The sequence below is a fragment of the Oreochromis aureus genome, linkage group 18 (genome assembly GCF_013358895.1).
Source record: "Oreochromis aureus strain Israel breed Guangdong linkage group 18, ZZ_aureus, whole genome shotgun sequence".
NCBI lineage: Eukaryota > Metazoa > Chordata > Actinopteri > Cichliformes > Cichlidae > Oreochromis > Oreochromis aureus.
This window is the reverse complement of record NC_052959.1, coordinates 29,420,768-29,438,552: the sequence shown is the minus strand read 5'-3', so window position 1 is coordinate 29,438,552 and position 17,785 is coordinate 29,420,768. Positions and strand designations below refer to the sequence as shown.

Below are 17,785 nucleotides of genomic sequence, written 5' to 3'. Positions count from 1 at the left end.
GCAACTTCCTTTCCTTTGGCAAAATGGGTCAAAAGAAGGACTTGACAGGCTCAGAAAAGTCAAAAATAGTGAGATATCTTGCAGAGGGATGCAGCAGTCTTAAAATTGCAAAGCTTCTGAAGCGTGATCATCGAACAATCAAGCGTTTCATTCAAAATAGTCAACAGGGTCGCAGAAGCGTGTGGAAAAACAAGGCGCAAAATAACTGCCCATGAACTGAGAAAAGTCAAGTGTGCAGCTGCCAAGATGCCACTTGCCACCAGTTTGGCCATATTTCAGAGCTGCAACATCACTGGAGTGCCCAAAAGCACAAGGTGTGCAATACTCAGAGACATGGCCAAGGTAAGAAAGGCTGAAAGACGACCACCACTGAACAAGACACACAAGCTGAAACGTCAAGACTGGGCCAAGAAATATCTCAAGACTGATTTTTCTAAGGTTTTATGGACTGATGAAATGAGAGTGAGTCTTGATGGGCCAGATGGATGGGCCCGTGCCTGGATTGGTAAAGGGCAGAGAGCTCCAGTCCGACTCAGGACGCCAGCAAGGTGGAGGTGGAGTACTGGTTTGGGCTGGTATCATCAAAGATGAGCTTGTGGGGCCTTTTCGGGTTGAGGATGGAGTCAAGCTCAACTCCCAGTCCTACTGCCAGTTTCTGGAAGACACCTTCTTCAAGCAGTGGTACAGGAAGAAGTCTGCATCCTTCAAGAAAAACATGATTTTCATGCAGGACAATGCTCCATCACACGCTGCGCCCAAGTACTCCACAGTGTGGCTGGCTAGAAAGGGTATAAAAGAAGAAAACTAATGACATGGCCTCCTTGTTCACCTGATCTGAACCCCATTGAGAACCTGTGGTCCATCATCAAATGTGAGATTTACAAGGAGGAAAACAGTACACCTCTCTGAACAGTGTCTGGGAGGCTGTGGTTGCTGCTGCACGCAATGTTGATGGTGAACAGATCAAAACACTGACAGAATCCATGGATGGCAGGCTTTTGAGTGTCCTTGCAAAGAAAGGTGGCTATATTGGTCGCTGATTTGTTTTTGTTTTGTTTTTGAATGTCAGAAATGTATATTTGTGAATGTGGAGATGTTATATTGGTTTCACTGGTAAAAATAAATAATTGAAATGGGTATATATTTGTTTTTGTTAAGTTGCCTAATAATTATGCACAGTAATAGTCACCTGCACACACAGATATCCCCTAAAATAGCTAAAACTAAAACTACTTCCAAAAACATTCAGCTTTGATATTAATGAGTTTTTTGGGTTCATTGAGAACATGGTTGTTGTTCAATAACAAAATTATTCCTCAAAAATACAACTTGCCTAATAATTCTGCACTCCCTGTATAACTGAGAAGTCAAAAGACAGGCATGGATAAGAAATGCTCAATCCTTCATGGGAAGTCTGCCAACAGCCTGAGGGCTCACGGTCACCTAATCGAGCCCTAACTTTAAGCTTTATCAAAAAGGAAGGTTTGAAGCCTAATCTTTGCAGTAAAGAGGATGTTTCTGTCTCCCAAAAGCAAACAAGAGAGAGGAGCCTGATAGCTGAAGGCTCTGCTTCCTATTCTACTTTTGCAAGTGAGCCTGTAATCTGAGAGCAAAGTGCTCTATTGAGATGAAATGATACTATGAGGTTCTTAAGAAATGATAGGGCCTAATTCAAGACGAGGAAAAATGATTTTAAATTCAATGCTGAATTTACCAAGGAGGCACTAAAGAGAAACTAACATGGTTGAAATATGAGGTCTCTTTCTACTTCCTGCAGTACTGTCACAGTGGTATTTTAGAACAATTGCAAGCTTTTCAGGTAGCTTTCAGTGCAACAGAATAATAAGGAATTACACTGGCCAGTCCTAGTCCTTTAAGGCCACGTGTTTCATATTTGATCCACGAGTTTTTGAGCCAATGATGTAAAAGTCAATGTGAAATAAACTGCACAATTCATTTTTAAGGAAGAAATTGCAACAAAAAATGCCTGATGCAGCAGATATGATAAAAATTAAAACTCCTATATGCCAATTAATCAGAAGGAACAATAAACGCTAAATTTTCTGACAATTATTTTATGGTTTAGGCTTTAAAGGCTTAGTAATAACAAACATATAAAAGCTAGCATGACAAATTATTGTATAATGGAAATAAAACCTTTGACAATTTGATTCATTCTCCTCCCAAAACACCCAGCAATACCACTGTGGTGCCATTTTACTGTACATGTATGTCATTACAGTAAACTAATAAAACTAAAAAGAAACTTTATGCCATGTATTATGACAGTAAAAATAAGAAATTTAAATTGCACATTACTTTTTAATGTGCTTTAAGGTTGCAGTGCTTTCATGTTAGCCAGGTAGTTTGGTATCACTTAAATCAGTAGGCAGGAGAATGTGAAGCACAGTTTTCTCTTGGAGGTGTTTATTCATTTTTGGTCGGTATGATCTCAAAGTTTGCATAAATAAAGCCATTGCACACATAATTATTGTGATCACTTGTTGCAGCACAAGTGAGCCTAAGTGTAACGATGTGACTATGCTAACAAAGGGAGTAAATATCTTAAACATAGTAGGTAAGGTAACAAGTCAGATCTTCCCTGTGATTTGAGTGAAAAAAACCCTCGACATTAAAAGTGAAACGTGTGGGTGAAGTGTTTGATCCATCCAGTCTGCAACGACGCTGCTCGACATCTCTGACCTCAGCATCCAGACAAACTGTCTTCATCAGAGCTGACTGGCAGGAGAAATTTACTTATGTGATAAAAACAGGTTTCACACCAGCACAGCAGGAAAAAATCTGCAATGTTTTTTTTAATATGGATTCTTGCTGCTTATTGATTTCCCCTCCCTGCTGAAATGATAAAGTTCACAGTGACACCAGGAGTCTAATCAATCATTACATTAAAAAGTTCTCAACATATAAAGAGCAGGAGACTTTAAATGTGGCTGTAGCCACACAGGAGAGGTAAAACGAAGAAGACTCTCTACAAAAATATTGAAGCACTTATTAATTTACATTTCTTGGAGCCTGTATGACTTTATTTACATCTTATATCATAGAAGTCTATTTCTTCTATGCAGTGCACAAGTTTTGGTTTCAGACCTTTTGCCAAACCGACTGATTATTGGAAATTGCACAGATCATAGAAGTCTATTTCTTCTGATCAGTGCACAAGTTTTGGTTTCAGACCTTTTGCCAAACCGACTGATTATTGGAAATTGCACAGATCAACAGTTTTACTTAAGAAGGCTCCTCACTAAGTGAAGTGACCCATAGGTATCTGTGTGGCAGCCATAATAAGAGTGGGTTGAATTCCCTAAATACAGAGGAAAGGTGCTTCAATGTCTCCTTTGTTACCTCCTTTAGCATATGATGTGCTGAATCAACTTTAATGAAAGGAAAGGAAATATTGCGTTTTTGAACTTCCAGTTTTTGAAACTGACAAGCAAATGATAAACATTTCTCTGCTAATTTAAAATCTGCATGTTATGGGTTTGTTTCCCAGTGTGAAGCACTCTGTGTATTTATAAAAGTGCCTTTATAAAAAGAGATCATGATAAAATGATCAAAGTGAAGTTTGCATTGATTATGTACTCATTTTGAGTTTCTCTCGAGGTACCACAAGTTAAAAATGTTCTTCAGAGATGCTGAAAGTTTTAATAAAAGCAAGCGTTAAAGCGGATCATCTATTCAGCAGGAGGAGAAAATCTGGGTGGAAAGCTGGGGAATCCACATTTCTTACAGTTGGAACGCTTTTTATGCTGGATATTTTCTGGGTGGTAAGGTTTGAGTGGCAGTGAAGTTTTCCAGTGATTAATGCACTTCGAATGCATTTAGATGCTTATGAAGATAAGATTCGGTCAATTTCTAACCTCGATTTGGACCGGTCCAAGTACATTCCTAAACTCAAGCGGCCAATCATATCTAAGGCTGCGATAATAAAGAGACTGATAAACTTTGATGTTCATTCTGTAGAGACTTTCACTTAGAGCCTCCAAATGATTTTGTCAAAGCCAACTGTGCACAGCCATTTATCACTGTAATGCACACAGAGGGCAGAGTGAAGCAGTCAGAGTGAGGAGTGAGCACACTGAAGAGCGCAGATGCAGAAATTCAATAATCACACAGCAGCGTTCTCTTTCTTCCATCCACTGTGTCTTTTTCTATCTCATCTTTCTCTTTCCCTTCCTCCTTGCCTCTTTCCGTGTCTATCACTTTAAACAGAGTCAGAGAAGGCAGCAGACATCTTGACATGTTTTCTCACAGCCCTCAGGCGTGTGCTGACACGCACACACACATCACATATCTTTGATCACTTTGTAATGATCCTGGCAAGGTGCAGTGATACGATAGAGCTATAATCACACCGTAATAACCTGTATAACACACACATGAACACGCGCAAATCTAGTGTGTAAGATCAGAGTATCTCTGTAGAATAGGCACATACACACTCGCAGGCTGCAGTGGCACTTCTCAATTACTGCAGAAAATAACAAAGGTCCCAGTGAAAATGAAATATTCAGAAAGTATGGACCCATGCCAGCATGCACACACACACACACTTACACGCGCACACACCAGCGCATGAAATAGACTGGTAGGGGTGCAGACATCAATTTTCAACACTTGAAATAAATCTTGGATAGAAAATATTCCCTCCACATACAAAGCAGAGCGTAATTCAGTTTCTGCACACTGTGTTCAGTTTGTTTATTTCAGAATAGACAAACATACATTTGCTCCTATGTCTCTAAAAACAGGTTGACATTTTTGATGTTTTAAAAAGAACCTCTCAGTCTCTCGTTTCCATAATTGTACATGTTTGAAGTTGCTTATCCCCCTGAAATGGCATTAGAAGACTCGTAAACCTCGACGTATTAAATCTTTCTGATTGATGCTCGCTTGCTTAACACTGGAGTTGGGTCGCGTCTGTCTTTACTCCAGAGGAAAAACAAAGAAAGACAATAACATGAACATGGCAGAGGATACAAAATAAATATAGCAACTGTAAACCTGAAGGTGTTACTCAGCTTTGCAAGCTTGCCAGCAGTCCTGCCAAGTGATCTTAAAGGGGCTATAAACATTTCAGTGTAATATTTTTTCCTGGGTTATATGATGTTATTTAAAATTGTATGAGACACTGAAAGAACATTTAGTCCTCCTCGTCTGAACTTGAAGAAGTCGACACGGTGGAAGAGCTGATCGTGATAATGCGCTGTGTAATTATCTCTAATCAGCACTCTCTCACACTCAGCCGCTCACATTTTTACCTAATTCAGTACATAACTGATATAATGCAGTATTGCTTTTTGGGCATTAACAGGAACATTTAGTGTACCTGTAAAAGATTTTTATTCATTTTATTCACTCGTATTAATGTTACACTTTGTGCATTTTCCACATCCATATACGTATGACATCATATAGCAACAGAGTAATAATGTAAATGAACATTATGGAAATTAATGTAGAAGTATAATTAAAAACATCAAGTGACAGGAATTAGAAAATTGCTTAATTGGCGATAAGCGACGATATGACGTTATCAGACAAATTTAATTAATGCTTCTCCGTCTGTCTCTCATCCTCTTGCATTCTCCCTTTTTCCTCTCTCTCATCCACCTGAGCAGCGATGGTGCTGGAAGAACTGGGACCTACATCCTGATCGACATGGTCCTCAACAAGATGGCTAAAGGTAGGTGTTGCCTGTCCCGCCTCGCCCTTCCTTTTCGCCAGTGTGGAGAAGGTGCGCAGTTTGCCGGCCCTGTACTCTGACTGGAGAAATAAAAAGCACGGCTGTCAAATTATTCCCGCTATCATCAAAGTTATTGCTTTTTGCAAAGTTGGATGATTGCATTGAAAATAATGACATTTAATTAGATCATTACAGTGATGAGTAGCTACGAACAATGACATTTTCCATTAGCACACTCGATCACTGTTACTTTCTGCCTCTGAGCCAGAGAAAACAAGCTGATTTTTAAAATATATTATTAGTTATTTTTTATTAGCTTTTGCTTAATTACTGCAAATGAATATCTGTTTCATTATCTCAGTGGATGCTCCGCTGCTCTGGCACCACGCTGCAGCTTGTTTTTCTCCTGTCTCACCAACAAAACACAGCTAAACTCGGTAAAATCCAGACAGAGAGCAAGTGTGATTTTCATGACATGATGACAGAAACGAGCTAAAAAGAAGTGGAGACGTAAAATTAGTGTGCAAGCTGTTGGTAATTAACCTGAACTGACCATGAATTGTTTATTTGAAGTGCCATCAGGACTCACAGCCGTGCATTTTAAGCACATTATAAGTGCTTGATAATTACTATAATTACAGTATGATATAATAACACAGTGAGTAATTATGTAAGAGACTGAATATTTTAGGGGCAGTGACGGTTCTTGATATCATGTTAAGTGAAGTCTCCTTTACTGAAGTTCACGTTGATTGTATTTTATTTACAAAATATTTTGATTTATTTTCAACAAACCAACTTCCTTTTACTTCCTCCATTCGTGTGGTTCGATTTGTTTATAAGCCTGAGCCTGTAATTACACATCTGACTAGTCTCTTCATGTCTTTCAAATTAAAAGTCTCTAATTGAGTGTGGGCTTCATGTTAGAACAACTTTGAAAAGGTAGATAATGTTAATAAGGCAGATGTTTAGTGTGTGTCAGTAAAGTCTTTCTAAAAATTGATTCCTCATGTTTGGTTACACGATGTAAAGACAGAAGGTGATCAATCCACTGTTTCCACTGATTGGACATTTGTGTGTATGTGTGCGTATCTTTCTTTGTGTGTGATTGTCCTGTGGTGGTGCTGCTGTAGCAGAACGAGCTCCTGGGTCTTTAATTCCAGATCAAAGGGTCAGTTTGGGCTTCGGTGGCCGTTTCCCAGGCTGTCACACTGTGATGGGGGCCCCTCCCAAGCTCCAAGGGGCCAGGGAGGAATGGGTGGGGGTTGGTGGATGTGAGGGGGAGAGTCCTCCGTGTCCTTTTATCTCCTTCCCAAATCCTTCCCATTCCAAACTTGTCTATAAAAACCTAATGGGCCATTGAAGCAACATGAAATTAATTCATCTCATAACAAGTAACTTTTGCCTTGGATATTTTTAAACAAAATTTTTTTTTTGATGGACAGCAAGGAGAGTACGTAGATATCAGCAGAGAAAACTAATGAAAACTGTTTTGTTTTCTTTGCCAAGTAAAGGATGAGATTTCAAATGATGTGAAGTGTAGCCGAGGCAACTGTGGGAGCAAATTAGAGCAATGAGCATTTTCCTGCTTGACATCGAATTAACACATTAGCTGTGGGTCAAAAGTTTCCATTAACACTAAACTGAAAATATATATGAGGATGTGAAACATGCAAAAAGTTGTCCTTTGCTGCCATTAGATTTTACAACTTAAATACAACTTAATTTCATTTTTATTCTATTATTATTAGTCTTCATATAATGGATTACCATAGCTATGAAACCTTCTCCCATCACTTTGTGGACTGATCTCAACTTTAGCTTTGTGACCTTTGACCTTTCCAAGCTAACTAGCTTGGAATGCAAGGTGCATCCATGCGCTGTGCTGCTAAAAAACATACTTGAAAACATACTTAAAATGCAGCTGCACAAACACATTTGACACTTGAACCAGCTCAGGTGAAGCCTAACAGACAGGTGACTCAAAGTGACTCAAAGCTTTTAATAATGTATATCCTTAACCCCTGATAAATTGTAAAAGCATGAGTTATTAAAAACACATTCTTCATTAATTTGTTATAAAAAGCAAATTAGCAATTGAGATTTAAATTGTTTTTTGTTACAGTGCATCTTAAAAATAATTGAAAACCAAATTAAAAAATAAAAAATGAATAATGAGCACAAACAGGAGTAGAACCATAGTCTCCTACATGAAAGTATCATCTCATCCGTTCATCACTCAGCTGTTTCAAGCTGGTAAAGCTTCACATTTATTAAGGCTCTTCATGTTTGTTTGCTCCACTGTGAATAAGCCTGATAAAGGCCCATTCTAAAACGAGGCCTAACCCTCCCCGTCCTCACTGAGATATTAATAAACAAAATATTTTTTTATCTTTTTCAAAAGAAAATCATCTTTTCTTTGTGTGATGTAATTGGACCCTGGTCAGGAAATGCTAGAGAGGTTTTATTGTGAGGATCAAAGTGGATTTCACCATTGATAAAACGGTGTGAAATCTGTGTTAGGTAGAGTGTTTATGTTGGCAGAAAAATAAGATTTTGACAGCACTTTATGTTTTTACTTTCTTTTACTGCTTCTGAAGATGTTTCATAAACTGGGGGAGTTGTGAAATCTGCTGAACCAATACAGGAGCGTGTAATCCCTCGAGGTAAAACATGAAAATCAGCAGAAGCAAAGTTAGAAGACTCACTTGGTCTGAGCTGTGCCAACCGCCCAGTCTGTCACTATTATCTTTAAATTTGCTCATTTAAAAAGATGCATTTCTTTGCTCCTTACTTTATCTTTTTGGGACAAATTTGAGGTATGTTCACTTGAGTACTTACATTTTTTTATTCCAGTATACATACTGTAGTACTGCTTTACCATATCCTAGGTGTTTATATCCCATATACAAACCACATGATCGTCTTCTAACATGTTAGATTTTCATAAACTACAGTGCACCATAGTGCATAAAATGAAGTTTTTAATGTGCAGAGTACTTAAAGTTATTCATCTGGAAAAGACTAACATGAAACGGGTGCCTAAAAAGGCCAAACAGAGTATTAACTCATGAGTTTAGTGCTTTGGTCTTCCAGCCAATGGTTGTAACCTCTTTGGTTTACTCTCTGTATTCATCACCCAGATTAGTGCATAACACAAAGGCAAAGTTTCAGTTGTAGCAAGCAGATACTTTCCTCCAAATTTGGTTGAGACCAAGACGGAGCTAATGCTCATACATTAGTTTTGCTATGAAGTTATAATTAAATCAATTACTGCAGCTTTAATTAGGAGTTTTGCTTTGGCTTTTGCTTGTATGCTATTTCTTTATGATGTACTTATCCCCTACTTATCCTCATTTTACAGCTCAGCATTGTACGTGTGTCTACAATTAGTTAAACTGGAAACGTGCTCATTACCAAAATTAACTAACTAAATTATACAAAATCAGAGGCAACTAATACTAATGTATAAAATTAAAGGTGCTGCCATTGCTTTGTAACAGTGAAAAGTAACAATCATCTACAAAAACATGTCATCTCAAATAAAGTTTTAAAAGATTTGACCTGGCTGATGTCTGTAGATTATAAGATTTGTCTTCTTCAGTTTAAGCCACTGTATGTTTGCAAGTGCTTAAGGATTAAATAGATGATTGTAAAGTCTAGGCTTAAAGTGCTCTGTTGAACAGACGATAATATAGGTTTGTATATAAAACGAAATACCTGAAAAACCTAGTTTCCCTCTCGTACATCACTTTCTCAGCTCTACTTTCCTCCTTTTTTGTCCTGAGAACCTTAAAGCCTTTGGGTTTGCAGGTTTTCTCCATCCTGATCAAAGGCATTTCTCACTGCCTCCTCCTCCTCTTCTTCCATCCTCTCAGAGACAGAATAACCCGTTTCCTTCACACTCCCCCCTCCCCCTCTTTTCTAATAGATTCCAACAGTTTTTTCCCAAGGAATTGCAAATTTCCTCAAGAATTATAGCGATGTAGCAGGGTTGAGGTGGTTCTCACGTTTTTTTTTTCCCTTCAACTTTTCCAAAAAGCGCCCTCACTTCTCTCCTGTTTCTAACCACCACCCGTCACCTTTCTCTTCATCTTAAGAATCTATCAAAACACAGTGAATACCAGAGAGCTTTTCAGCATTGCACCAGTTCTTTCTGCATTTTTTTCTTCAGGTCCAGCTGGTCAACCCAGCCCTCGGCTTTGGGTTTTTCGTGGCCTCCTCAAGGGCTGCGTGTCTTTCTTTCTTTTTCTTTTTTCCAGGCTTTCTCTCCTCCTTCTCCTCATCTATAGCACACCCCCCTCTACCCTCCTAAGTCCTACTCCTCGACCTCCACCCCAAAGCAGTCTTACAGAAGAGGGAATCTCAAAATGAGGCAGAGGTTTTTATACTAGTCCCGCTTTTTTCATGCTTCCACCATCTCCTTCAAGGGAAAGCCCGAATTAGGCATTTTTTCTTAATACCGTCCATTTTGAGTTTTATCAGAATCTGCACAATAGCCCTTGGTTTGTTAAGTCCTTCCTCTCAAAAAAGAAAAACTAAAGCAGTGAGTAGTCTGCTGCAGCTTTTCTGGCTAGAAGGGAGTCTATTGTGTTGTGAAAAGGGGGGAAAAAAAGCTCACAAAACCTGTGAAACAGAAAGAGAAAATGGTGTGAATGAGCGGTTCTCCCACCATTCATTTTCCTCTTCATGCAGGCAAGAAAAAGGAGTGTTATTATGTGTCACAACAAGAAAAAAGTAATTCTTGCGCTTTTTGTTTCCTCAGAATTTGGATAGAGGAGGAGAAGGTGGGGGAGAGAAACGGAAGGACAGAAAACAAATTAAATGTTTTTTCTGTCTTTTGTTCTTTCTGAATTTAATTGTTGCTCCCACCTCTCTCTCTCTCGTCCCTTTTCTCTCCCAGAACAATTTCTCTATTTCTGCGACATGTCTTCCTCCCCCCTTAACATCTATTTTTCCCTCTGACTTTTATGAATCATCTCTTGTGTTTTATGTCTCTTTGCTTCTTTTCTCAAATAATGCGTGGGTACCTGCAATTTTTGGTTATGCTCCGTTGACATTACAGGGCGGGCGTAAGACCGTTATAAGTACAATGAGTGTTTTAAAAGTAGCTTACACTTTATTTGTATGCCAGCAGATAATGGTGTTAGACAGAAATGGTATTTAGAAAGCTACATTAACATATAATAGAGATTTTCTGGAAAAAAACTATGTTTTAATATCCTTTTGGGGCTTTTTTTTTGATAAGTGCATTAAGAGCGATTCCATAAATGTCTTTTGTCATTTGTTAATTCATCAGCAAAAATAATTACAATGCTAGCGTTTTTACAAAGTATTATCTGGGCTTCTGAATGGATTCTTCTTACCTTTGTTTTGTTACACAAGCTGAAACTATTAGTAGTAGTAGTCAAGTATTTGATATACTGAGGAAGATTATTGTATTTAAAGGTAAACGTAACCTTAGTGATGTGTTTTGGACAGACAGAAAAAATAAAAATCATAAATAACAGCAAAAATATTTCATAGGGGCGATAAAAAAGACATTCTAGAAACTTCATTTAATGCAGTTTGTGGACAATAAGTACACCTGCAGCAGCTGCTCGGCCATGGAAACTCATCCCATTGAAGATCTGGGCACACAATTTTTGTGCTGATGTTGATGTCAGAGAAGGTTTCAAACTCTGCAAAGCACTGGCACTTTTTTATGCATTAACTTGATGTTGTCTGTCACTTTAATAGTAGCAGTAACTGTAGTAAAACGTAGTTGTTTGTGCAATATCTAGGAGGGAGAAAGTGCACAAACTGACGTGTTGCACCGGTAGATTGCTGTTACCCTTTAATTGCTCTTTAAAATGACCAGTTCTTTCACAAACATTTGTATGGCTTGATTTTGTTCACCTGTGGCAGTGCGACTGAAAACACCTGAACTAAAGGATTAAAAGTTGTGACCCCATAGTTTTGTCCATTTCCACACTGAGAAACAGAAGCAAACCATTTTTTAAATAAAGTATTGTTAATTGTAATATTGTATTATTTATTGATCCAATCAATTCCAAATAGCTGGTCTAAATAGTGCATAACTACAAACACTATTAAGACAAATTTAAAAAGAAAACATTCAAATTGTGGTTTTTATTGTTACTTTTCAAAGACGTGAAAGACTTTTGTCTATAAAGGCTAGAATTGGCTTATCAAGGCTTAAGTCCTGAAACTGGAGAAATCCAGTTTTTCAATTACGGTCACATAAGATTATACAACTCAGATATATATATGCCTCTTTGTATTTGACTCGAAAAGGATTATAATCTGTTTGTAATGTATCACAGAGTAATCTGACCAGCATTTGGCCTGAGGTCATTCAGCTGACTGCAGCCAGCCACACTTTTGTCAGCTGTGGGACATTATCCCAGTCTGGCATGCAGACAGACTGACGGGCAATACACACACAGACAAACACACGTCAGCTTTTGGCAGTGGCTGATAGAGCTCTGGTGGGCAACCTTCGTGAAAGGCTAAGAACAACCAAAGACTAACAAGGAGCTTTCAGATTGACTCGGGTTTCTTTAGAAAATGTAGCAAACATGTGTTCCTGTGATTTCCCTCACAAAGTCCTCTGCACCAGCTCCTTTGCCCTCTTCATCTTTTTTTCATTTCAACTAAAGACCATCACTGTTTTCTAGAGTCAGGGTGTGTGTGTGTGTGTGTGTTTGTGCTAAGAGGATGAATGTAATCGCCTTTGCTGTTCTAATGGGAGTTGGTTTAAAAGACCAGATTGAGTGATGTTAGCTGGATTATCTTGGTGGTGCCTTGAACACAATCCAACATCATTTTTGTGTGTGTGTGTGTGTGTGTGTGCATGGCAGGTGCCAAGGAGATTGATATTGCAGCGACTCTGGAGCACCTGCGGGACCAGAGGCCAGGAATGGTCCAGACTAAGGTAACACACACCTGAATCCTGTTTGTTTGTGCAGATTTTGTTTGATTTGTGGAACAGTGTGAACAGATGACTTTTTTGGTTTTTACATTTAAAAATCCTGCTTAACCATGCGGTGAAGTAATTTCACAAACTTCAACAAATCCTCAAATATAAATAAAAGTGCAGGTCCTTAAAGGAGAAAGGACCTTCGCCAACATTTATCAAGGAACAAGATGTATATGAGCAGAAAAAATGTAATGTATGGTAGTGACTGCACACTGGTGCATTAACAGCACTTCTCACACAGTGCATCATCAGGAACATTAAAGTATCAAAAAAACATTTAAAGCTTTTCTCAGATTTGTCTGTATTATTTTGCTTTTGTACCAGCAGTCAAATTATACGGTGTAATATAATAAGTTGTGATAGCTATCAATCAATATTGCTTCAGCTACATTGGAATGAGTCAGACAATATAATATTTAGCTGATTCAAATCTTGGTGCATCCATGCAATAAGGCCATAATGAAATATGTTCACCATGAACCTATGCAACACACTTTGAGCGGTGTGTTCCTCCTCAAAAGCATGTTGCATGTTTGAAAACATTATCTTCTCACACATGAGTATCACTGTGACCATAAACCTTTTATACATGTAGTATTTTATATACAAGTATGTAGTATTTTCTGTTACTTAATAAAAACCTAAACCTAACAAGAATGAATGAGAGAAAAAAAGGAAATATTTAGTAAGATCAAAAAATAATGATCGCACATGACTCATAAAACCCAGTGACTTAGATGTGCACCACTGTGTGACCCATAAAGATGCTAATCTACAACATGAGCAGCTCCACTATCCTGCATGTTGGAAATCGAAACCAAAGCGTTACTTAATGCATTAAAATGTGATGCCAAGAAGTCCTGACTAAGTATCCGAGAATGACAGTGAGAATGTTTTGCATATACAGGCTGATTTGCAGTAATTACATTTACGGTTGCTACTGTGGAAGGCCACTTTTTTTTCCATCAGCATAAAATGTAAGTAAGGACATTCTCAGCTTCTCTATCAAAAAAGAATAATCCATCTGTCCTGTCACATGAATTTGGGTAGAAAGGTTACACGAAGGATTGACATGGTAAACTCAAAATGTCAACTTGACATTCTTAGATCGCCTTAATGCCCCAGAACTGTCTTTCTAACAATCGATCACACTCCCATCAAAACTTCACTTTGTCTAAAAGTCTTTGCTGAGATGATAATCGCTATGCCTCTCTATGTGAGAGAGACTAGATGTGAGAGTTTTGGGGACTCGCTCCACTGCTTCAGCTGAGATGAATCAATTTCTGAAAGGGATTATGGGAAAATCAGGTCAAATCACAGAGGAATATGTATAGAGTTCAAATAGGTGCTGATAACCTGTGCTTAAATGGTCCCAGGTTGTCCTTATCAGAACTTCTAGTGGAGGCTTTCTGGTTATATGAAATGAATGATTGAGAATAAGAATTTGCAAAAAAGTGTTTAAGTAAGTTTAGGGAATAAAGGGAATAAAGTTTTTGTAAGTATTTTTTGGGGGAAAAAACCTCAAACAAATTATTCAAAAAACTCATATTCTAAATTACATTTGTTCACTGCCTCAGAGACCTACAACCAAGTATATCGTCACCACACTGTACACTGAATGACTCCGGCTGGTCTGGAAACAATTACCGGCTGATCTGTGAACTTAATTAGAAAGGAAACCCAGGATGTGTGTAAAACATCCATGGTATCGATCCAGGTTTTATTAAAGCATGTATCCTGACTGAACTGCTGTCACAGCACTCTCCCTGCACTCCTCACACATTGATTCCCTTTGTGGTTAGGAGACCCAACCTCAGCACTCTGATTTCATTTCTGAATTTGATCTGCTGTTTGGGCCTTTAATCTACTTCTTACTGTGAGGATAAAGTAATCATAGGTCAGTCATGTTTTGATCACGTAAGAGTATAAATAAGTATTTCAAAACAACGTACCAGTTCTCTAAAATAACCATGGCCATCTAAACTTCACGGCCATGAAGCTAGAGTCGCCCTTTGCCACAAAGCCAGTGGGATTTTTTTCATTGGCTTTTCGATGATCACAGACAAAAAGGTCTGTGGGAAATAAAACTTAAGCACTTCCACATTTTGTTCAGCATCATAATCTCCGCAAACTGATGCAATATTAAGGATTTTTGAAGGGTAAATGCAAAGTAGCATGTATCGCTAAAATCAAACGCTTAGTAATCTTTTTGTTCTTGCATGTATAAACTTTTAACTTTCTTTCTCTTTTTTGTCTGTCTGCAGGATCAGTTTGAGTTCGCATTGACAGCCGTTGCTGAGGAGGTGAATGCCATCCTGAAAGCTCTTCCACAGTAGAAAACAACACCTCTACTACTCATCTCACCTTTGTCCTAAGGATCTTCCCCTATATTGTTTCCTATTTTGTCTCCTAGATTTTTTTTACCCTGTTATTTATGTTCTTTCTCCTCTCATGCTTCTCATCTGTCATTTCCGTCTCTTGTTTCTCCTCCTTCTGACACTTCACTTAATCTGTGTTTTCCTGTCTGCCTTTCTTCTTTTTCTCTACTCCTTCTTCATTTTACTCCTCTCTCCATTGTCTTCTGCTTTCATTTTGTGTTTTCACACCCTTGCTACTCCCATGCCCTTTTCATATCTAATATTTACCCATGTCTTTACCATTTATCGCTTCTATTATTTCCTGCAGTCAAATTTCCTATTTCTCACCCTATCTTGTCATCAGATGTTTTTTCTCATCTTTTATCCCATTTTCTCATTTCCGCATGCCTCGTCTTTCCTCCTTGTGACCCCTCTCCCTTCCATGTGCAACCGTTCCTTGCACTTCTTAACATCTCCCATTCGATCTCAGTCAACGTTGTGCCAGGAAACCATTGAAGCTATCCTGTACATAGACAGACCTTCCTTCTGTTGTGATGATCCAAGCAGCCTGTTTTCCAAAGTAACACTTCACTGCATTTAAACGCCTTTTAATCGATTTTTCAAAATCATCTGTATTCTGTTAAGTGTCTAATTATCATAATTTTTGTTTCTAGATGAACACTGATCTCATTGGCATCAGCTGGCATTGATCAAAATAAGATGGCTCAAAATGTAATCGTATATCTGATTCAGATTTTCTCGGCAATGTTCAATGTGGCCAATTGCCAAACCTGAGTGTTTTACTGAATTGATGCCACTGATCGGTCTCTGAGTGGGTGCATGTGTGACGCAGATCATCACACATTGTGTCTGATATTTAATGCCATGCTTTTTTATATGTTTTGATGCCGTATGCTAGTGTGTCACAGTATGCTGTAACTCATCAGCACGTAGTGTTGGTCAGTACGGTAGATATTAGGCAAAACACAAGTGATTCCATCTCCCACGAAGCCTTGCTTTTGTAAAAGTAAGCGGGGAAACCCAAAAAATAACACATTATCGGTAACTGTCTTAGTTGAACAAAAAACGTGCTAATACTGGAAATATGGTCAAATGATTTTGCTTCATCTTTGTTGAAGCGATTTTGTGTTTCTTCTACCTGAATTGTTCTTTCTTGTGGAAAAACAATGTTGTGGCTTGTCAGTGAAGTTACACTCATGTCTGCCTTAACAAAAAAAATAAAAATTCAGTAGATGGACTGGTAAAAGCCACGAGGATAAGGAGTAATGCTTCATTTTAAAATGGCCTCATTCTAGTGGATTAACCTGCGGATTAAAGATTAGCTGTGCCTGTGCTAAATGAAAATCGCTGCGATAAACATTGAAGAACATTCTGCGGAAGCAGGAAGTTTCTGTTCGGCCAAAAGTTTGTGAGAGTCCTCTCACAAGTACCTACTTCAAATAACTATAAGTTCAAAATGCTAGAGTGGAGTCATTTTAAATGTTAATGTTTCTGACAAGTATTGTCATGCCAAAAGGAATAGCTTTGCTTCTGAATAGTAGGTTCTTAATGTAGCATTAATGGATGATTTGTACATGTACAGTAGTGAAATCTGTATTGCAATGGAAATTAGTTTGCAGTGACACGCCTCAGCTGGTTTTCCCAAAAGCATTCTGAAATTAACATGTTTTATGTACTGCTGTAAATAAAAAGAGCACAGTCAGCATTAACTCTTATTTTTCATGTTTTAGCCCATGTATGTAGGTTTATTTCAGTATCACGCCTCTCAAGAAAAGGCCTCACCACCAGTTACAGACAAGTTCAGATCATTATTTTTGCTGGCTTCTGAACAGAATGTCCTGGGATTGTCAGCTCATTTTCAGTTTTAGCTAAACAAAAGCCGCCACTAAATAGCTTGAAATTAAGACACTGATTATTAAAGATGGCTTTGGGAAACCAGCTCGTGCAAAATCAATTGGTTGACAGTTTGAAATGTTTCATTCAGTTAATTCTACTTCTGTTTATAAATCACCGATGACACGAATTGCATACACTTTGCTGCTAATGCATGAGACTATTCAACAAATGTGTGCTGTAATTTTCTCCTTGCCTCAAAATGACCTTTACAAACCTCTCCAAGCAACCAGCCAACTGCTGATGTTTCTATTAACTTTGTGTTAGACTCTTTATTAAACAAGATGCTCCAAGGACCTTAAAGTACAAAAGCCAAGGATTATCTTCTCTAAACTGTGCAGATCATAGTTAAAGCGGGCTGAAACGTGGTGCAGTAACAATATGATGTAACACTGCAGCAAGCTGGTCTACATTTTTCCATCACAAAATTGAAACGTGCTACAAGAAATGCTGCTTTTAATAATGTGTTCAATGTGAAATGAGATTCTGTTTCTCTCCCTTTTTAGGATACTGTCAGGTATATTATAAAAATGTGGAATTAAGTGAACTGGCATTCACTTTAAATGATCTTATTCTACCATATTTGAATCAAGCTTATTATAATGGGCTTTTATTTTTATTTTTTATTTTGCAATAATGATACTCAATCAGTTTCCCTGCTGGTGTTCTTTCTTTTTCACACACCATCAAGTATGAATAGATGGCTGGTCTGTTGCATTAAAACTGTACATAAACCCTAAAACACAACAGAAGATATTTTGTTCTATTGGTGTAAACAACTTGTGAATAAAGTCTAGTTGTCGATGCAGTATTGTAATGCAATCCCGA

The 17,785-nt window shown here is 38.1% G+C and overlaps 1 protein-coding gene across 2 annotated transcripts in view; it reads left to right on the top strand.

Moving 5' to 3' along the window:
• Positions 1-17,785, top strand: part of LOC116331658 (receptor-type tyrosine-protein phosphatase N2-like) — a 218,263-nt gene extending 200,478 nt beyond the window's left edge. For both annotated transcript variants that reach the window (XM_039602794.1, XM_031754416.2), the window contains exons 21-23: positions 5,640-5,704; positions 12,568-12,641; positions 14,951-17,785. In XM_039602794.1, the coding sequence (XP_039458728.1) occupies positions 5,640-5,704; positions 12,568-12,641; positions 14,951-15,022 (211 nt within the window). In that variant the 3' untranslated portion in view covers positions 15,023-17,785. The remainder of the gene's footprint in view (positions 1-5,639; positions 5,705-12,567; positions 12,642-14,950) is intronic.